At 32.8% G+C, this 23,664-nt stretch overlaps 1 protein-coding gene across 1 annotated transcript; it reads right to left on the reverse strand.

Annotated features, from left to right (window-relative positions):
* LOC126824738 (ceramide glucosyltransferase) lies at positions 1-21,504 on the reverse strand. The gene is made up of 9 exons (XM_050554090.2): positions 21,334-21,504; positions 11,940-12,078; positions 10,760-10,862; positions 9,736-9,837; positions 9,014-9,126; positions 7,755-7,933; positions 6,753-6,839; positions 5,935-6,124; positions 1-4,675 (listed from the first exon to the last, which is right to left on the reverse strand). Exons 1-9 carry the CDS (start codon positions 21,429-21,431, stop codon positions 4,505-4,507), a joined length of 1,182 nt encoding a protein of 393 aa, XP_050410047.1. The 5' UTR covers positions 21,432-21,504; the 3' UTR covers positions 1-4,504.
* Positions 21,505-23,664: the final 2,160 nt, after the last annotated feature.

Genomic DNA, 23,664 nt, shown 5'->3' on the forward strand with positions numbered 1-23,664 from the left:
TTTAATATCAATTCAGATTTTATTGTCAAAGAAAGGCATACTACAGTATATAAAGAATGACCTGAGCAACAATACTGCGAAAACATACAGGATTAAAAAAATTAATCATTCTTAGAGGATTCCATCATCATAAAATTATCTGTGATGAACAATAAATTCCAAACAATAAAAATCTTATTCCTTGTTTTTGTTGGGTAAAAGACATTTTTTTTGTCTAGTTTCAGATACAATAAACCGAGGAAACCCTTTAAAAATCAGTAATTAAATGAGCTTTAAATAAAAGTACAGGTAATGCACTCAATGTGATATTTGGATCAGACCTTAAAAATATAATGCTCTGACAATCTCGGCTCTAAAAATTAAATCTGAAAAAATTGTATTTTCAATTCAAAATATGATTTGGGGTGCAATAGATGACCTGTTTGATCTTATAGGAATACATCTTTAAAAGCGAACCTTACAATAGTTATTGCCAAGTTGTAAAACTGATCATTTATATTCACAGCAGTACCACTCTGAGCATTTCTAGTCAGCTGGTTAATATTTGATAAACATTGAAAATTTATTACTAATCTGACAATGATTTGCAACTATTACAATGTACTTTGTGTTGACTTAGCTATTGGAATTATTACACTTTTGCACCTAATTATTACATCACCACCATACAAATCATCAATTCATATTTCATAACATTCCATTATAATATTTGATCCATTAATATTCCATATACATCATAAGCATATTTCATGAGCAAAACAAGCTAGTTTAACAATTCTTGAAATCATTCAAACAAGAAGTAATAAATACACCTATTTTTGTGTAGCAGTATGCAGTTTCTGTTTCCAGTTTGTAGGTGGTTACATCATAATCATGAAACGTTTACTACAAAAAATCTGTTCATTATCTATTCATTTCGAATGAGAAAATCTTGAGAGTAGGAAATAGGAATCAATCCTGCTTTTCAACAGAAAAAAACTATTAAGCACCTAGAATGAATGAATCAATGATTATTCAGCCAACAGAACGAGGTATTCAAATTCTGATTACTGATCACTTGATTTCTGGTTAGTTTTCATAATATAGCCAACAAAGCAATTTCTTCCCCCTGGTAATATCTTTTGCTGATCACTACAAATGTTTTCATTGTCACGTATAACCTACACTTAGTGGATATTTACATTAACCACAAGTGCCATATACTGAAACTTTGATTAAAGTGAATTGACCCATAGCTAAGTCCTTGTGTCACTGAAAATAACAATGCTATTTTTGATTTAAAGACTAGTATACAAAATACAGTAAGTATCAATTAGAGAAATACACCAAACAGATCTCACAAATACTGCACATGTACTGGGAGTCAATTAGATTAATTTCAATTGAACTACTTCAAGCATACTAAATATTAGCCTACTGTAAACTTCAGAATGTTTCTTGCTATCAATTTCGATATCAATCCAAGCCACATCAACAAAGCAGTGTAATGATTTATTTTTGTACATTATTTTATATTAGCGATGTTTATGTTGATATAAGACTTAATTTTCAAGAGCCAATAAATAAAAAAATAAGCCATAAAATCTAGTTTGTACCAGAAATTTGTATCTCGATAATTGACATTTCAAAAAGTCATGAAATAAATTGGAACAAGATACAAAGTGCTTAAAAAAAATGTTAAATAAAAAAATAATATATACATGTAATTGGCAACAAAATCAAGTTGAAAAGTATAAAAATATGTTGAATTATATAGATAGATCAATAATAAACACACACTGACTTATTTAGCTTAATATTTGAAAGTTGAACTGTTTACCTATCTCTGCTAATAACCCAAGAATCAAGTACACCATCTGAACACAGAAACGAGAATACTCAATTAAGTAAAGGTTATTGGTCTCAGTACGATTGTATCAAATTTGGTAATGAAGTAAGCTGGTCATATAAATTTACAAACTAGGAGGTTGGCATAAGTTAAATTATTGATTAAAGCAAAAAATATCTGCAACAATAATAAACATTAATACTAATGAAATTTCATACCATCACTAACAACTAGTTAATTATTTGTAATCATCACTGTTCACGACAAATACCATGATACATTTATCACACGTCATAGCCCAACAAGAGATAGTTACTGTTAAACTTACACTTCTATCATACAAAATAATACTTTGATTAAAGAGAGTACTATATAATTATGATAAATTGATTAAAATATACAGAATGAGATGAATGATTCTGACATAGTTACAAGGTATCTCACATAGCAAAAGAAATTGATTTTCAACGTCTACTCATAATAATATTATACATATTTATCTGATTATCTTTTACAAAACCTGCGGCAACAAACAAATTTCTGATTAAGTATGTACAGTGGGATGATAGTGACAATCACAATGGTGATCTGAAGCACCTCATTTGTCTCTGCTGTTTTTCCATACTATATGTTTTATGTTTTGGGGAGCAGGTCCTCCACAATATTAAACTATTATTGAATTGCTATCTTATCAATTAATTTTGTGTACTTATTTCTGTGAACTAATAAAGTAATCTAATGATAGGAGATACCTCATGGTTATTTAATATGTATATTTAATATAGTAAATCTCATTAAAGTATATTGGTGTACTGTGAACTAATAATGGTATAACAGTAATACAAACTATATATAGATAAGGGTTTAAGTTTAACCAGGAGTATTCATAATTTCACTTTCAACTTGTCATCATGTCCTATGTGCTATTTTGGCGAGAGAAAGGGAGAGATATCCACTTAACACAAACTAAGTTATTTCTGGAGTAACATGTGGTATTATTTCAACAATTCCCTTGCATGTAGGTGTCTTTAGCAGATAGCAGTGGGAGGACCCAGAGAAAGGTTAGGCAAGTGACATTCTCGTCACATGCAAGCTTGGGATCTAAACCATACCACATTTGACTTTACTCAATTACAGACCTTATGTTTAAGACCACCCATTCCTTCATACCCTACAAGCTATAAGATAGAATCCGACAAATTGAAAGTAGGAATGTAATTACCAAAGTAATAAATGCACAGTATAGTTAAATATTAGAATATTATTCGGGGGGAGCTAATTTTTTTCAAAATTTCTATGGATATGGAAAATCACATTTTTTTAAAAATTACCTATTGTTGAAGGAGGGCACAAAAAAATCAATTGGTAGAGGGTTGAAAAATAAATATATTTTGTGGTTGGATGTACAAAGAGTCATTCCCACTCATCAAAATATGGAATAGCCTGAAATGGTTGTTATACATTATTTATAGCCAACAGTAAACCCTTTAATTTTTAGAAATTGTAATTATCTTTAATTTATTCTACATCATGTTGAATTTTCACAATGAACATACATATTCAAATTGTTTTGAAAACAGTTAAGCTTTGAGCAATATTTTATATAAGAAAAATAAAACAGATTCAATTAAAAGAAAACATTGCCAAATTATCATTTTTCAGCTATTCAATTAACTTCAGACATGTAATATAGTTTGTTATAAATTGTGTTAACTTTGTGTAACATTTTACTTATTTTATCGCCCCATGTATTTTTTTCACTAAAAGCCTTATTTTTTATCACACCGTGTCATTTTACTATAAGTCTTATTTTTATCACATGTAATTTTACTATAAGCCATGTCATTTCTGTATTACTATAAGACATATTTTATCATACCATGTCATTTCTCTATAAGCCTGATTTTATCATACCAGTAGAAATATTGAACTTTCCACTCATTTGTCATATTCTATGATTATTATTAATCTGATAATAGCTTATCAAATTGATATGATAGATCATATCTAAAACAATACTATAAATCTTTATCAGTTAATGGCACAATTACCTAACAATGTTCTAGTCCATTTTCATCAAAGAACAGATAAATCAGATACAAAATTAAAGGCTCTGATCGTCATTTGAGGGATTTTTTAACCCTTGCAAACTACAATAAAGCATCTAGCCAGGAAAAATTAGATACTGTTTGAAAAATGCAAATGACAGTCAGCGACTTGAAATACATCTCCTCAAAATACATATTATGGCATAAACCTTGATATTTTTATATTTATTTCAAGTGTATTTAACACAGTTTTCACTACAAAAATATTACCAGCTAGTCTAAGTCAATTTTTAAAAGTATTTTGTTTATCTCAGATTAGCATTTTTTTTTTAGAATTATACCAATTTATTAATACATTTTAAAGTGTTTCTACACACAAACTTTGAAATTCTTATTTCCTGGCATGTAAATTATCTTGTGGGTTAATTTCACTGTTCACCATGGCAAATATGTTAGAAATGAGAGCCTTAATTTAACACATAACAAGTTTTATCGGTCTTATTTTTCGTGTGACTAGGTAAAATAAATAATTTCTGTTTTCTGATATGTTAGTAAAAATAAGAAGATAATGTAACTGTATATGAAGTGAGATGATATTGGCCAGTCAGTCAGTATCATTGTGGCTGTACTACGTCGCTGGAACTTCCTCTGTATATCCACCCCAATGAACCATATATTTTCTATTTCGCCAAATAATGTAAGAACCTGTATGTCTTAAAAGCAGAATGTATGGAGACGAGAGTTCACGAAGTAACCAAGCAACAACATATTCAAATTTAGAAAAAGGAAGCGGTCCATTCTGAAAAGAAAAAAAAGTCAAAATCTAAGTATACGATGAAGTAATCTTATTAACAAGAGATTAAGTATTTACGTTTGAGGAGGTGGAGTGTGGAGGCTACAGAACACAGAAGACTTTGAAAATTTTTTTATTTTTTTTGGGCTCGGCCTACATGTTTAACTATAAGAGATAACTTTAATAAGATAGCTGGATAAGTTAGACATGGATGTCTATCTATGACAAATGGGTTATCTTTAAACTATTACATATACATAATACCAATCTGTTTCATAGAGAGAGAGAGAGAAATGGGGTTTAACGTCCACTCGACACAAACTAGGTCATTTCGGGACTACTGTTTCATAGAGGTATTGTGAAATCCGTCTTATAACTCTGTATAAGATAACTGTAGCGACCTAGCGAATATTCACTGCTGATCAGTGTGACATAATACACCAGATCAGTATGATATATATGTACATGTATATAATATTTCAATGTTCCTTTTATGACAAATGGGTTATCTTAAAACTATTATTCATACATAATAATAGCCAAATACACTATTGACATAGACCACACTCATTCTAAATGTACACAAACGTTAATATATAATTGGTTAAATTCAGCTACTTTTACTGGTAGTCCCTCAATATTTCAGCACATGCAGCGATTGGTTGTACACCTCCTTTCTATGGATTCTCTTCCCAAGTAGAGAGAGAGAAATGGGGTTTAAAATCCACTCAACATGAACTAGGTTATTTCAAGACAATATGGTTCACCTTTACTTCAGTAAATCACTTGTACATTGAGATTTCTAGCAGTGGTAGGAACCGCGACAAACCCCATATGATGACCCATGAAAACAGTTTTGAATCGAAACTACAACAATTGACTTAATAAAAGTATGAATGATTGAAATGAGGCCAATGAAGACAGGGATATAAAACACAGTGAGCAATGAAAGAAATTTTGACAAGACAGCAATTGAATGACAAGGGTTCTTTTACGTGCATGCCAAAGTGTACACACAACCTCCCTTTTTTTGTGCCATCTGAACTACTCGAAGCTGTTCCTTCCCAGGAGCTCCCTCCTGCACAACAAGAGGAAATCAAGCTGGAAAATCTGGGGGATCTTTCTCAGCCAAACGCAGGGATCAAACCCGAACATCCTGGTTAGTGAGCCACTGTGGCATTAACTCAATAACAGTTCCTATGATTTAAAGCACACATGTTAGACACCCCCGCCCCCAATCATGAGAAATGATAGATGTCTCTTACCTGAACCATACAAAACATTACATAATCTAACAAGAACCAACACAACACATGCATAAGAAAAAATGCCATAGGACTGATATCAAATAAAAACTGAGCTGCCCAAGATCCAACAACACCCATAATCATACACTCAGATAGGGGCTCCAATAAAATAAAAGTAGGAATCATTGAAGCTCGTAGTGAGGCCCACCTGAAAAGACAGATTTAAAACAATGATTAATTCTCATAAATATTTATTTAAAAAAAGTGTTTAAATAGAAAATCAAGACTTTAATTATTATTGTAGCAATGATTAATGTGTACTTGACGATCAAGGGTATATTGTCAAAACCTTAAATACTCAGAATAAAGAGAGAGAGAGATGGGGTTTATTTCAATCATTCGCTTGCACAAAGGGGTCTTTATCAGTGGGAGAAAACCAGAGGACCAGCCCTACTCCTTGTCACGTACAACCTTGGAATCTAAACCACGGCAGTTGACTCAATGACAGACCTTATGATACAGCGCACACATGCAAACCATTTGGCCATCCAACCACCACCTCTCAGAATAAAGTAATTTGAATGAACTTTTCAATATGTTCATATTTCATTATCTATTTTAGAACTATTACAGCAACAACAGGCAGCTCTTTATCTAAATCTTACATAATGCATGTTTGTTGTAACACAGTATTAATATGCCTAAAGATGATAATCTATGGAATACAATTAGCCAGGAAATAAACAGTAATTATGTCTTGTTTTAAAATGTGTATCATATTTCCTAGCAACATGCTAAAATAAAGAATTTTTATAAAACAAATAAAGCTACATTACCTCAACATTCTTTTGTGAAAATCATTAATATTGTATGTTCCAGAATTTTGTAAAGCTGGTTGTGTGCAGAGAACACTTTTATAACCTCTAAAATAAAAGATGAATAAATGATTAATTCTTAACATAGTCAACACAACATTTGGTCATTGGGAGACAAAAACTCTTAAGTTCTTACGTGAGGGGACATTGAAATTAACCAAATACATTCACTAGGAATCAAATATAATATATAATTAATTCTGAAAACTGCCGTCTTATACAAAGATTTTCAAATATTATCTGATGTGAAAAACAATCTTGAGTTGGTTCAGAAGAGAAAAAGCTTAAATTTGTCCCAATAAGGATGATGATTTTGAAAAGCAACAATCAAAATTCTGTCATTAATGTGTGCTCAACCAAGACCTTGGGGTGTTTTTTTCTTTTTTTTATTAAAATAACCATCGTTTTCTTATAGGATGTCAACTCTTACAAATACGATCATAGAAATTGAGATTACAAGGGAAGTTATTCATATGATATCGCTATAATTCAAACATTATGAAGGGACATGACTGTAAATCACAATACTTTACTAAATATATCTAACATTGGACAAGTTACTCAGATTTATTTATGAGATAATGGCTATCTGTGTAAAAAGTATCAACAATCGTGTCAGGTCCCCTAATCCAACATTTCTGACAATGTAACAACTCAGTTTATAAATGGTATGAGAAAATCGTATGTTGACCAAATTGGGTCTTTCGATACTATTATAAATAAATCCTATCGTCAACATTTATTCTCTAGAAAGTCAAACTGATAAGGCACAAGTATAGTATGTTTTTTCTAGGCAATATAGTGGGCTAAAAGGCAAACAAGAATACAGCAATATATTAAGCTTTTTTTAGGGGGGGGGGGGGTAATATCGAAAATAAGGGCTGATATAAGAAAATAATATTTTTAATCCACCAAAAAACCTATAATATCACCCAGCACTAAGCCTGATTGCTAAATACTTACTGATTGCGGATGGCTTCTGCTATAAAATAATCCTCGGCTAAGTATTTACCAAATTCTTTTAAACCCCCAACTTCATCTATCAGATCTTTTCTAAATAACATGGACATACCAGTAGAACAATTAATACCTACAGCATTCGCACTTAAACAATTCCTAGCTTGCATGGTTCCAAAATATACCTGAAATTACAATAATGAACCTTATCACAAATGTTTGGATATTTTTTGTTCAGTAACAAGCCTGGTAATAAGGCTTCTGTCACAGACATTGTCAGGCATAAATTAAGGCTTTGTCAAGCACGATTCCTCCGGTATCAATTATATAGATGACTTTTTAAAATCAATTCCCTTAAATTAAAAATATTTCACAAATTTTTTATTCAAAATAAAGTATGGCTATGATATCTAAGACACAATAGTGATAATTTCAAAAACACATGAAAAACAAAGGCAAAATGACATCATGGATCACAAGACATGAACTGTTGCTCATCAGCCAAGAAAACAAAATTAGCCTAAGCAGGGCAATTGTTTATGTCTGAAATGTCTCATAATTTTTGACAATCAGGTTAGTGTGGGCTTTCTGTTAAGTACTGAACTTAAATCAAAGATAAGATATATTCGATATTATGATAAATATGCGATTTAGAACAGTTAAATATTATCTTTTATGTCAGTATTGACAGCCAATAACTAAAAATGTATAAAAAGGATTTTTTATCTAAAGTAAGTGACATAAAATCAACTAGGAAGTAATGTTTCATATCATATAAAAGTCAAATATAGGGCTATCGTTCAAAAATCTTATAACAACTTCCTAATTCATCTAAAATTCTATTTAATACTAAATGCTCAAGGAACATTGATCTGACTGAACACATTCTATTTTATCTAAACGAACAATACTGTGAATATGTCAAAAAACAACATTCACCCAGTGGATAGTGGTGTCTACTTTAAGACATTAAAAGACAACATCAATTCAGTAAGTCCAGTGGCTAGTTAATTTAACTTACCACATGACACCATCCAGCCAGATAAGTCCAGTGGCTAGTGGTATCTACCGGTAGTTTAACTAACCACTAGACAACATCCAGCCAGATAAGTTCAGTGGGTAGTGGTACAAGACAACATCCAGCCAGATAAGTCCAGTGGCTAGTGGTACAAGACAACATCAACCCCAATAAGTCCAGTGGCTAGTAATATCTGTAACAACATATAAACACTCTACACTGTGTCTTAAAATGAACACGAACTCACCTGTTCATAAACTGAAGCAAAACCTTTACGATGACAGACATAAGGCATTTGTAATACAAGACCCACATCTTTCTTTAAACATGATACCATATCTAATAGAGAATCCTTAGTCACTGAAAATAATACAGTACCATATCAATAATCACAGGAATATTTATCATATTAAAATATATTAGGCATTGGTCCTATATCTTCTCATCTGGACCTTCTACTCAATGGCCACTACCATCAACATGGTAAATATCAAGCTATTCGCATCAAGGCCAAATTTGTCCTTTGATTAGTTTCAGACAAGAAATATTATAGAAGATTATTACTGAACAGTTTACAAGGTTTTAGTCACAGTCATCTTCATCATCATATAATATGACAGCATTGTTCCATACTAAAGGAAGCTAACAGACCAAGATGACTAGTCTACTTTTAAAATCAGGAACGATACTGACAGAATAATATATACATGTATGCTTAATATTTCAAATAGTTATTGGTATTAAAAGGTGTAATAAATTTATGGAAGTTCATTGTTATGGTTATGTGTTAAATGCCTTTAAATTGCAAGTCAAAAGATCTTTCCGCAGAGTAAAATATCTCTATAGCATCATTAAATACTAAAAACAGTATTGTGAATTCCTTTAAATGCATCAACATGATTTTCTTTAAATTCATATTTCACCTACATAGCAGTTTTTTTAAATTTTATAATGAAGTATACTGCTTACTTTTTATACCACTGTCAGATATAAGTAATAAATTATGCTTGGCTGCTTCATATGCCCTAACCATATTATTGATTTTTCCATTAGGGCCAACATGTTTTAATCCTGAAATAACAACAAATTATTTTAAATGCCTGTAACACATGTTATTTAAATCATTTTAAAGGGAAAACGAGCCAGAGCAAAATTGTTTTTTTCATGTTAAAACCTAATTTTGACGTAGGTTGTCTTTGATTGCCTTATGCTACGAATTATGAATAAATATATCTAAAAGATTGAACGCGTTTTACAAAGGTATTTTTTCACTGTGGGCCTTTACTCAAAGTATCCATAATATATGTGGCCATGTAGGTATCTACCTCAGAAAAGAAGTTCGTAACTTGTAATAGAATGTTGTTTTTTTCTGAAAATAACGCCCACTTTGTTGCGTATTTGAATAAACATATCGGCATCATAAAAATGGTCACTAGGCCTTCAGACCACATGTACAATGTTTTAAACAAATTGAACAATAAATAATTTATCTTTACTTATCTAGGACCCCAAATGGAATAGATTGAGTGAACCATCTGTTACCCTGTACATATAAAACGCCATCAAAAAATAGTACACAGTACTATAAATAGTTGACCAGTTACCATAACAATAACTATAATTATTTTCTTACAGCAAATTTACGATTTAATATAATATGATATTACATGACCCAGTCAATATTATTTTATATTAAAAATATCATGCAGTTAATAAATCAATATATAAATTCTTGCTAAAGAAATGTTGAACTGAACGGGATTTGTTATAAAAATTCTAAAGCAGAGAGAGAGAGAGAGAAAAATGGGGTTTAGGGTCCACTCGACCCAAACTAGGTCATTTTGGGACTAACATATGGTTCAATTGTATTTCAATAATTTGATTGTACTTACTTAGGGGTCTTTAGCAGCAGGAGGAAACTGGAGGATCCAGAGAAAAAAAAACCAAATTCTAAAGGACTCAAAATATATTAATAATATGATGTGTAACTTACCTATAAATAATTTAACATCTGCTTTTGGATAAGTATCAATAAGACTTTTAACAACTAAAATAGCAGGATCGTTTTCATCTTGTACAGAAAATAAAAGTTCATACTGCAAAAATAAAAGTGTACATGTACATAAAAATCAGTTTATAAGGAAACAACAATATGTTGGAGTCATATTTTTTAGTCATTTCTAATACAAGCTAACAATGCTTGCTTAGCTATATAAATTAAGGATGTAAATTTCAATAGACCTATTGGGCAATAAACAGAACTAGTCTAGAATTGTGTCTACATGTACCTGACATGATGAAGATTTAAGATATGGGTAGGAGTAGAGAACTTGTATCCTAAAGATGCATTATGTAAGATTCAGATAAAGAGCTGGCCATTCCTGCTATATGTATAATAGTTTAAAAATAGATAATGCAAAAAGAATATATTGAAAATTTCATTCAAATTCTGAGCAAAGTTATCACTGTTTAAAATTTTGACAAGATGTGGCATAGATTGTTTATTATCATAGCAACGGTACGTTTTAATACAGATTTAGCCTCGATCCACCATTGTTAAATTAAATCATTTATTGGCGATCGTGTTTCAATCCATTTAAAGGGACAATAACACTCTTGCTGGCTTGAAAGCTCCAGAAAATAAATAATATCTCTATCTAAGTACTAGATGTTTAAGTGTCCTACCTGTTGTGTAAATTATCCATTACATCCTATTTTACTTGTCCAGAGGGTTCGAAAATATTTTTAAATCGAAGTTTCATTTGAAAAGGTTTACGTTAGACGTTTCAAACCATTACGTTGAATTTTTCAAAATTTTAAATAAGGTGTGTTAAGATGAAATTTGTATCATCAATTAATTGAAATATTCTAAAATAGTACAATTTATTGACCAGAATAAAGATTGGGACATATTATTCAGTTACAACAAGAGTGGTATTGAGCCTTTAAGATTGGGACATATTATTCAGTTACAACAAAGAGTGGTATTGAGCCTTTAAATCTCCACCATCTGATAGTCTATAGAGTTGATTACAGGCTTATCATGTGAATATATGTCTAAATAATAGCTTATATAATATTTGAAGTCAAAAAAGGTTTGCAATAGCCAGGTTTAGCTCTTACATGCACATAATGCATCTTTAATTTATGTTAATAAAATCAAAGATACTTACATTTGGGTATTCAAGTTGAAAAAATGTTTCTAAATTATGTTTTAAATTGGGATCAACTCCCATGAGAGGTTTGATTATTGAGACTCCTTGTATATCTTCTGGGGAGGGAATGTCGGGTTTTGAATATAAACGCCATTTTCTGAAAGATATAAATGTCAAAAATCTCAATGAATAAATAAAATATATGTTTGATATAACAGCAATAATACATGGAGTTGTAAATAAGCATAACCATATGACAACTCTATAACAATGTATCAGTACATACACATGTAACACATGAGTTCGCCAACCATAACAAATGACCATGGCTTCTTAGATAATATGATGATGATGAGATCAAATGAATGTTCAGACATTAACATGTAAAATTACTGTATACATGAGTGGTACATGTACATTAATGGGAGGATAGACATTAACATGTTAATTGCAAGGTTAAATTACTGTATACAGGTACATATTAATGGGAGGATAGACAGTAACATGTTAATTGCAAGGTTACATTATACATGAGTAGTACATGTAAAGGTATATACACAGGTAAAAAAAAAAAAACCAACAACACAATTTATATGGAATATAAATGTGCTCAATCACTAAATGCCACTCAAGGATTATATACAGCCCAGGTCTTTATATTATTATTCTGTGATTACAGTATGTACTCTACATAAAGCCTAGATACTCTAGTTAGTTCTAACTTTCAATTTTCAACTGTTCCAACTTTTAACTCCAAATCGAGCTGAATAATGATTACCAATATCATATGGATGAATTCCCAATTGTCTTATTTTTTGTCTGAGGTATCAATAAGTATTGTCTGTAAGTTTGGATAAAATGGTTAGTAGATTATTTAGAGGTAGTAAAGAAATGTCAACAGCTGTGTATACTGGCTGACTTTTGCAGCTACATGTATATATTTGTTTGTATGTTACAAAATACGCATAACAGGTACAATGTAGTATAGCAGGTAGTATAGCCGTAGATGTACACTGCCAAGCTAATAAAGCCATTACATTTCAAATGTAAATCTAATTACAATACATTTCAAGTGTAAATCTAATTAAAAAACATTACCATTAATTTCTAAATAGTGCTCAAAATTTTTATCTGTATGAATTGTCCTTTTAATAAAGTATCACATCAAGGAAAATTACAGAAGAAGGGGGATGGTGATAGAAAATGTAACATTGCAAATTACTAATTACAATCCTTGTAATAAATTTATGTTACACTAAAAGCTGATGGGTTTAGGATTACAGTAATCTGACTTCAAAATGTATCATATGTTTTGAAGATTAGGCCTTGAACTTGAATGTATAAAATGCTCAAGTTTGGCTCAAGCTTTGACAATTTATTTAGGTTCAAAATAAAGGGCAACATTTTAGGATAGGCTTTATTATCTATAGTATGTGACATACTGACAGTGACAGCTACTGTATGACTAGTTTCTACATGCTGTTGGCTGACATAAAAATAAAAATATCCTATTGTACAATGAAGAAACCATGAGAAAACCACAAAGATTTAGTTTTTAATCACTCTTATTGGATTGATAAATAGTCCGATAAATAGAAAAGCAACAACTTCTTTTCTGGATTGGATTGATGAATAGACCGAAAATGGATTAAGGGGTGAGGCTACCCGAAAAATGTTTCCTGAAATATTAAAGCTATTGAATTGAAAATGGCATGAATTGTTAGTAAATGTAATAAACAAGGGAAAACTAACATTAAAAAAAAAAGAAAAAAAATTGTTGCCAGGGTAACACATATTTTTGGAAAAAGTATGAAAAATGTAGGTACACTATATCTCTGCAGACTGCAGTAATAAAGATAAATGTCTCATATTCTTTAATGATAACCCTAAAACCAGACAAAGTTTTTATCTAAAATTTGTATAGTTTCTTGGAAAATGGTGTTTAAAACATTTGCTTCATCACAATATTTTGTCTTTGGAGAAATATTAATGATAATTCAAATTGCTATCTGACTGATTCTGTAGTGGATATTTGTTTAGATATCCTGCAAATTTGGTGAAGATATCTTAATTGGTTACAGAGAGACATAGTGTACCTGCGGAGATATAGTTTACCTACTACAGAGATATAGTGTACCTACATATACATTTTTCATAATTTTCCCCCCAAAAATGAGTCACCCTGACAACTTTTTTTATTGCTAGTTTTCTCTCATTTATTACATTTCCTATACACTTGTACCATTTTCAATTCAATAGCTTTAAAATTTCAGAACAAATATTTTGGGGTTGCCTCACCCCTTAAGTCAGTAAACTAAGGCAGATTAAGTAGCACAATAAATACGTTGATCACTTAATTACCTAATCAATCCAGTTATTTATCAACGATAATTGTGATGAGTAGTAGTTATACACTCAGTACAGACACAGTCCATATTTTTTGGAATTTTGAATATTATTCACCATATTTTGATGTCTGATTGGGCATATTTCTGTTGGAAAGTCACATTGGACATGTACGGAATCTATAATATGTGCGAAGTACATGTACAATCCCTGCTATAGGGCTTATGTAGTTCGGTATACAATACTCCTGAAGGTAATGTTTTCCTCTGTGAAATATCAAGCTGTTATACATGTCATACACATACTTAAATTCTCAGGCAGGTGTAGTGTACATACACTATGTACAATATAATAAGAGATGTAACAGCTAGATCAATGTACTATGCAATCTCATGAGTCCAACAATCTTTAAACAAACATCCATTGTTCACATTGCATATACCCACATGAGTCCTAAAAATAAAGTTTCTTTTTACAATTAAAAATCTCCTGAATCTGACATAATCTCAACAGATACATGTACATAAAATGTAACTAATAAAATCATAGTCATGTGACCTGCTCTTGCTAAATGTCCCTGAACCCCCCCCTCCCCCGCCAGCAGGGGGAAATTGACCCCCTCAAAAAAATCTGATAAAAAATATGTTATTGTACATGTAATAACTAGAAACTGCAAAATTTGTGGTCTGTAGCTTAAAAATTGACTGATAGTACAGGCATTTGAGTTTCATGAGTTATAAACTATAACACATACTTATGGAAGAACAATTACTGATTTATTTGAATGACGTTTCGAAGAGTATTCTCTCAACATTTTCACTTGCTTGAAAACGTTGAGAGAATACTCTTCGAAACGTCGCCCAAATAAATCAGTAATTGTTCTTCCATAAGTCTGTGTTATAGTTTATTGTTCTATCCAGTTACTAAATGCCTCTAAAAGATCATTTCATGAGTTACCACTAAGTTTTCGAAACAAAATATGTATCAATATTTTTACCTTTCTACTAGTCTAGTGAAGATATACCGCTCAAATTTGGAAGTGTTAAAGAACTTTTTTTGTAAATTACGTATCTGCAATCAGATTTTAGGTGAGTGGTAGGGTTCGCATGCTACTTGGCCATAAGAAACGAAAACAATTTGGTGTAATTGTATATTTTCTGGATTTTGTAGTGCTTCAGGAGCTACATAGATATAGACCCAAATCTTGGCCTATCCAGAGATTGCTGTTAGTACTACATAAGAAACATATGAAAACACATCAATCTTCACTAGATTCCCAGTTTGGTACATGTACATTATATTTTTTCCAGATTTTTTGGAGGGGGTCGATTTCCCAATTTCTGAAAATTGACCAACTTGACCCGGAATGACCCAGAAACAAGTAAATGCCACTTTCAAAAATTTGGAGTTTACAACTATTAGAATAATATTTCAATCCTCAAAGGTGAAAAAAGGGTATTTGCATTAATTCGCTGCCTTAAAGGTTCTTTTTACTTATTATTTTATAGTGAAATTTTTCTGAAAATTACAGGTACATGTAAATGTAATCTAAGGCACATTGTATCATCTTGAAACCTAAACATTTACACTACAACTGATTTTTCTTGCATAAACCTGATGACGATGATGACATAGAAATTGGAATTTATCAGTAATAATAAACTACATACCATTTACATTTGTATGTATGCAAGGGACTTTATTTTTAATAACATCCGAACAAGGCTGCTTTTTGGACTTATTATTACTAAGCAAAATGACAGAGGGTCAATAAAAAATTTCATTGTTGTAATTTTGAAAAAAAATTAATGCTATACCAGTACACGTATGTCAAATATATTTAGAAGATAAAAATACAATTAGGTCATACCCTTCATATGTTCAAGGATAGAATTCAGCATGTTTCAGATACAGACATGTACATGTAGACATGGCTGTGTGAATTCATTGATTGATTATATTTCATTTTACCAATAGTACCAATGGTATGGTCTTTGCTACATTTATAATTTACTAGCAGGATACCCGGCTTCGCTCGGGGGTCATAACTCCGAAACCGGAAGTGGTAGACTAACGCCACCTGGCCTATGTTACTCCCCGGTCCGAGCTACCCCTATCCCTCAAATTTCAGACTCGGGGCAGACCTAGTGTAGCCACCAACCCCGAACAGACAGACAGACAAACGACAGTCACAAATATATATATAGATGAAATGGAATGGGGTTTAAAGTCCAACTGTTCTAAATTTAAATACATACACCATACAGTGTGCTAGTATGAGGGAAATTTTGCCCGGACAGCGGCACTACAGCCAACTCGTACATCGAATTCCAGCTGTCAAGATTTCTTTATGTGCATGTGAATGGTACAAGGGACGTCAAGGGACCTCAGGTTTTTTTTTTGTCCCATCCTAAAAACTATATCTTTCCCTTACCAGGCCCTCCTCCGTAATACATCACTCACAAGGAGGAACCACACCAGAAAATCCCGATGAACTTTTACGGACACCACCAGGATTGAATACAGGACCACCAGGTTAGCGAGCCAACGTCTTATTCACTGAGCCACCACGACTCCCACATTTATTTGTACTACGAATGCGTGTTAGTAAAATGTTTGAAGGGATGTTTGACCTGTACGGAAAGACAACACTGCTTGAGGAAGAATGTCATTCCTACATGTAAATCAATCTATCTATATGTTTCTACATGACCACTTTAAAATGGTATGCTTCATAATCATATTTCATGCATTCATTTAGTTCATAAGATACATGACGTACATCATGTACTATGTAGTAATTTACATGTCTTATAATATATAGTACTTAGTAGTAAATCAATATACAATGTACCATTGGGAAACTTTGACCTGTAATGTATTTATTATTTATTAACTACATGTACATACACAATAAATAATGTAGATACATGTATGTACATGTGCATTAGAAAGATTAAAAAATTTATCAAGTTTTTACAAGATCAGACTCATTGCTAAATTTTGCACAAGAGAGACATTCCTCACAACACCAGCCATGGTGAATTGACGAAATCTTGCGTTGATAAACGAGATGGTTTGTTTTTAGCGACACTGACACGCACCGCGTGCTAGGGTTAGGGTTGGTCTAAAAATTCGGGTTTGGTCCCAAAATTCTGGCGTCATGTGCAATTTAAAGTGATTGACCCCGTGAGGAATGTCTCAACTGTGTTCAACTTTTCATTGCTTGGGGAACCATTTTCTACTATCATTAATTTATCTTTCTTCCCATGACCATATGCATCCAATGTCACACACATTGTAGAGACATCTAGAACAGTTTCTACAGTTTATAGAAAAACAATATCGGACATTTTTCAAAAACATTGATGTAGACAGTGGTGTCTGCAGTCCTTCACGTTTATAAAATTGTGTGGGAGCCATAAAAAGCTCCTGCCTCGATTTCAAAAATGGGGAAAAAAGCTCCCTCAAAAAAACTCTTCTTAATTATATTGCAAGAGTAATTCCACACTTTGTTGAATTAAAGGAGCTAAATCGCTAATATTTTGGACCTAGAAATTGGCACAAATGGGTCGCAACACATATAATAATGTAATATGAATTTATATCAACTGTTTTACATTCAATCGTGTCCGTTTTACTGTGAATTGTCATCAGTTATGTTCGGCGAAATACACCAGAAGTCTCAACCGCAAGTCAGTTTCTAGCGTCTGGTTATTCCAGTCAACGCCGATATTATTTATTGCGCATGCTCTCCAAATAAGAATATGATATCACCGTTTGACATGACTTGTGGAATATGTCTAGCCTCATTCTTTGAGCACCTTGTTACAAATGGCGCTGAAATGCATTATGGTACACGATTCGTGTACCAATGGTAAAATGTTTATTTTGTCTTAAATATTGGATATCAGAAGCCCATCTTTACCGGTAAGATCACAACACCAACGCTGATTTAAATTGCAAAATAATTCGTGTTTTCAATGTCGAAGATTTTGGATGATATTGAGTTACGGACTTAGCTACTTTAAGGAGAGCCAAATTTTATTTATGCTTTAGTCTTGTTTAACATTTTAATATTTGGTGAATATGTTTGGTAAATATGGTAACCACAGTATTATTATCATTGAAACGTATGCAGATTAAAAATAAACAAAAACTGAAAGTAGTTTATTAATCAATATTTAGGAGAGCAATTTTGCTAATTTGCAGGGGTCTTTAATCACTCCCGCGAAGGAAAGTCGAGGTGCGTTGAGAGGAGCAGGAGCAAAAGCAAATAGGAAGGACTGGTTCCTGGCTCCATATACACGTCAACAAAAAGCCATTCTCAGTTCTCCAATAAACTCACAGAGAAAGTTTTAAAAAAAATTAAGTCCTCTGTACATTGTACAATCTCACCAATTTCAGAAAATTCAATTGGGGAACTATAGATGTATGTTCTGCATACATGTTGTCACATATGGAAACCAAAACTAAACCAGGAAATACTGTACAATGTAACCCCTTTAACAAGCCATTGCAAACTTTATTCTGTATCATGTTCCTAGGATCTGAGATGATGACACATCTATGAGGACAACATTGTACTTGTATACTGTGACCTTGGCTAAAAACTATTTCAAGTTGATAAAATTTGTCACTATGAGAGATACTTACTGATATTTCATGGTTCAGTGCTCACAAACATGTACAGTAGTAGTCCTGAATATGAATCAACTAGAATGTAGTGTATATAATTATCATATTCTCAAGTTGGTAGTCCAGTCCACATTATACATTATATATTCCAGTAATATCACTCACTGTACAGAACACAGAGAGAGAGAGAGAAAGAGAGACTTTTAACGTCCAGTCCACTCGACACAAACTAGGTCATTTTGGGACTAACACATAGTTCAATTTTATTACAAAAATTCACATACGCCTAAGGACGGTAAGATTCTTTAGCAGTGTGAGGAAACCGGAGGATCCGGAGAAAACTCACCAGGTTGGACAGGCGACCCTACACCTTGTCACATACAACCAGGGAATCGAAAACCAGACCTTCTGATTGAACGACCACACGCTAACCATTCGGCCATCCAACCCCCCTGTATACCATACGTGTATTGTATTGTACACTGTTCTGGTACATGCTAATTGTTAAATTTTCTTTTTATTGGTGAACATCTCTACATGTGTATCTGACACCAACTGTCAGCCCACCCTAAAGACATTTCTAATTCGATATGCTGAACTAAATATTTCACTTAGTTCAAATGTGATTATACATGTATGTATATCTCAGTTTGCGATGTACTGTGATACTTGTATACATGTACACTGGACAGTTGACTGTCTCCATGTGAAATTGAACATCTTCATACAGATTGTAATTTAAACAATCATTAAATATGTTTATTTCTCCAGGCCAATACTGAAAAATGCATTTTTATTTTCGATAAGCTTATAAACATTGTACAAACGTATATATGTACATGTGTACAAGTCAGAGTGATTTTCACCATTTAATACTAATATGTACAAGTCAGAGTGATTTTCACCATTTAATACTTACGACTAGTTCTTGCATTTTTATATAATTTGGTGACAATATCGAATTATATGTATTCAAAATTAATCTCATTTCTTATCCTGTTGAGTGATATACTCATATAGGCTTTTCATTTATTATTTTAAATCTATAATTCAAAATAAGAATCAAAAACAATGGCCTGATACATGTATACATAGTTTGCAATAATTCCTGTGGATTCTGATTTACAGCTTGATAAATCTGTTATTTCACAGGACAAACTTAGGGGGTCCAGAGGTCGCAGTCACGCAAAAATCTGCGTATTTCACACATTTTTTTCAAAATAAACACAAATATTGACGGACACTGCGTAATTTACACGCAGAAAATTTCCCTGACGTACGTGAGAATAATTAGATTATTCTATGTCGTAGTTTGTACAATTTATGTGCTTCACTCGGCATTTACACACCTCTACTGCACGTAGTCTCCGTAGTTTTTAATATTTTCTCTTATTTCATTCATAAGTTCCTGGCAGTAAGCCTACGTAGCTATCCTATTGTAAGCAATAAAGCGCATTTCATACAAGACTTGGGACTGGGTAGAACACGATATACTGTTTACATTCAGCCAATCAAATGTTGGCTTTCATAGCGATAGTTTTCTCTTTACGTCCTGTCGAAGTGAAAGATTCGAACGACTGTGCCGTCATAGATGGATTAGTTCTATGGTGCCGTCAACCATAGACATGCCGTTAACATCCAGTCGTCATTAGACTAAATACAGTAGGCCTATCAATGAAATAAGGACGCTCAAAATAGGGTTGTTCACAAAACAACTTTACATGCTTCTATATTGAGTATTTTGAGAGGCTCTAAGTCACGCAGATGTAGAGGGCAAAAACGCAAAATTTTGGAATGTCTGCGTATTTTTACGCAACTCGAAATTGATCCACTGCGACCTCTGGGTGGGTCCCAATCACATTTGCTGAATCTGAATAACAGTCCAAAAATGATTCAATTCCATTTTAAAAGTATTTACAAAGTAATGATGAATTGAAATTTTGTCAGCATTGGGGATCCAGTTCCACAATATAAATGTCACAAGTCAGCACCACATAACTTATTAAATGCAACTGCTTATTAAGTAATGATAAATGGGGGAAAACTAAGGTAATTACTATAGGTTGAAATATTGTGGCATAAATCTTCCATAACGCTCCAAAAAAATTGTTATAACCCAAACTAGTAGGACTATCACATTGGCACATTCGATTCTTATTCTTAAAGTACTTATCGAGCTAATGTCTCATCAATAATCTTTTCAACGCCCCCGGGCTGAGAATCTAGATCAGTTCGGTTGATCCAAGAATCGAAATATACGCCTGCCTGCCACTCCCTCACAACGGGGAATAGCGTTCTTATCACAAGACCACGAGAGGCCGAAGTACGTTTCAGTCCTATATTAATATTCTTGTCGGCACGATCCGACATGAAAAATGAGATGACTTTATTTTTTGTTGGGATATCATATAGATCCAGATCTACTTACCCATAAACTAGAGCAATTAAAAATATAATCCAATCAAACATCCATCCTCCGAATAATCCTGTTGCAAGTATAGTTACCAAAATCAAAGCAATTGACATATCGACATCATGCCCTCCCCGTTTATATCGTCTGACTCACAAAATAATATGTTCACCTGAATAACAATACTCAAGAGCGTCCGCGCAGGCGCTATAAATTGTCATTTGAGCATATATTTGAGTTTGTAATTAATGTTAAAATTTCACCACAACTTGATCATTATTGTTACAGATTGTCATGGCAATGACGAAAGTAATTGTAAAAATCTTCAAGAAATTCCAGAAATACAGCTTATGCTTATACTCTGACAATAACACAAAAACATATGCCTTTGAAACAAAGAATTCTCCCTATCTCTGTAACCCATGACCTGTGACCATAGAAATATGGAGGAAGGTCGAAATAAAACTACCGTGTCGGTAGCCAAAACAATAATTTATATAAAGGGGTTTATCCAAGAATTAGCGAAAAAATCAAGCTACCCAGCAACAGGGGCTTGATGATAGTGAGTTTGCGAGTGCAGATACTCGTGCGCCACTTGATTATTTGTGCCTCTCTTATTTTTGCGCCACTATAGCCTAATTACTACTAGTTAATACGAATGTAATAGTAGATCTAGGCTAGCCTAGATGATAAAAAAAAAATTATTTCGCAAATGCATAGAATTTTGCCAAAGAAACGAAATAATGTTGAAGAAATTTAAAAAGGAAAATAGAGTCACATGCCGGCAAATTTCCATTTTATACCAGTATACTAGGCACGTTATGACATATGCATATAAACCTTCAACATATGTTGTTTTCTTATTTAAACTTTAACTAATCAATTTGAATACTTTACAGAATGAAAAATTAGATATTGTCCGAACAAGAACAATCGTGCTATGAACCAGGAACTGACCATGTTGTTGGATGAAATTCAAAAATCTAATACACCAAACTGTTCAAAGAACAAACATGCGAATTTTCATGTTGATCAGATTTGAATTGACCCAGCCTTAGGCTTTTTCAAAGAGTGTCACCCCAAGAAGAAGAACAACAACAAAATAAAAGAAAAACAAAACAAAACAGATCTGACATTATCTACTGAAAATGTAGATGTATTGTCAGAATTGGTGAATGGATAAAGCGAAGTCAAACATCCTATCCTTAGGATGCACCCAAATACATAATAATAATTACATGATCTTAAAATCCACCAAGTCAAGAATAGTTGCGGAGCGTGAAGAAGACTTTTTATTAGAATGATAATTTAAGGTGACCATGGTTTACCTGACTCCCTTTTATTTAGGATCCTGAATGGCCAGAGTCACATCATCAACCATGCATGTCAATAATAAATACATTTTAAAGATGGTTTATGTAATAGCTAAATCTTCCTATTGCAGCTTCAAATGTTATATAAACTGTTATTTAGACATTTATTAACATGACAAGCCCAGAAACAATTCTCTAGGACATCGGATAGCAGAGATTTAAATGGATTAGAACGTCTGCGAGATTTAAAATTTTATCGATAAAATGGTTTATGAATAGTTTGTTTCAAACAGATCCTTTCGCAGTTTCATGTAACAAGAGAAGCAAACAAACAGAGGCTGATGAAACACACCAAAATTTTCATTTTTGAGCTGTGTTACATTGTGTTTTAAATCACTTAGTAACTTAGTTTACTATGATTTATCTAAATATACTATTCAAAAAAAGTAGGGGATATTTGATTTTGGGGGCATAATACTAAAATATGCAAATGACTACGAAAAAAGTCACTATAGAACCTAACAGAAGAAACATTTCCAGTTACATGTGACGCCCAAACGCACCAATAGCTACCGCATGGAATGCAGGTGATGCTTGGGATCATCATGGGGGTCCAACCCAAGATTTGCACGACTCTGACTTTGAATGTTACAGTCATTGTGGCATTGAATTCCAGGGTGGAAACATCAGTTTAATTGTTTTAGTGACCAGAAAACAAATTTTGATATGCGTCGGCTTACCCAAAATGAAAGGTTACGTGCCCTTGGTATGCTACAGATCGGCACAACACAGGCGGTTGTGGCGCGGACGATGAATGTTTCTCAGTCTGTCATAAGCAGGCTATGGTCCAGATACCGTGATACACAATCTGTACAGGACAGACCACGCTCAGGTCGACCAAGGGCGACAACTCAAGCCCAGGATCGATTTATCCATACCTTGGCCTTGAGAAATCGTGTCATCACAGCAAATCAGATCAGCGCTCGTCTTCAAACAGACACTGGTGTGAGAGTGAGTGGCCAGACGATTCGGAATC

Source organism: Patella vulgata, chromosome 6 (assembly GCF_932274485.2).
Source record: "Patella vulgata chromosome 6, xgPatVulg1.2, whole genome shotgun sequence".
NCBI lineage: Eukaryota > Metazoa > Mollusca > Gastropoda > Patellidae > Patella > Patella vulgata.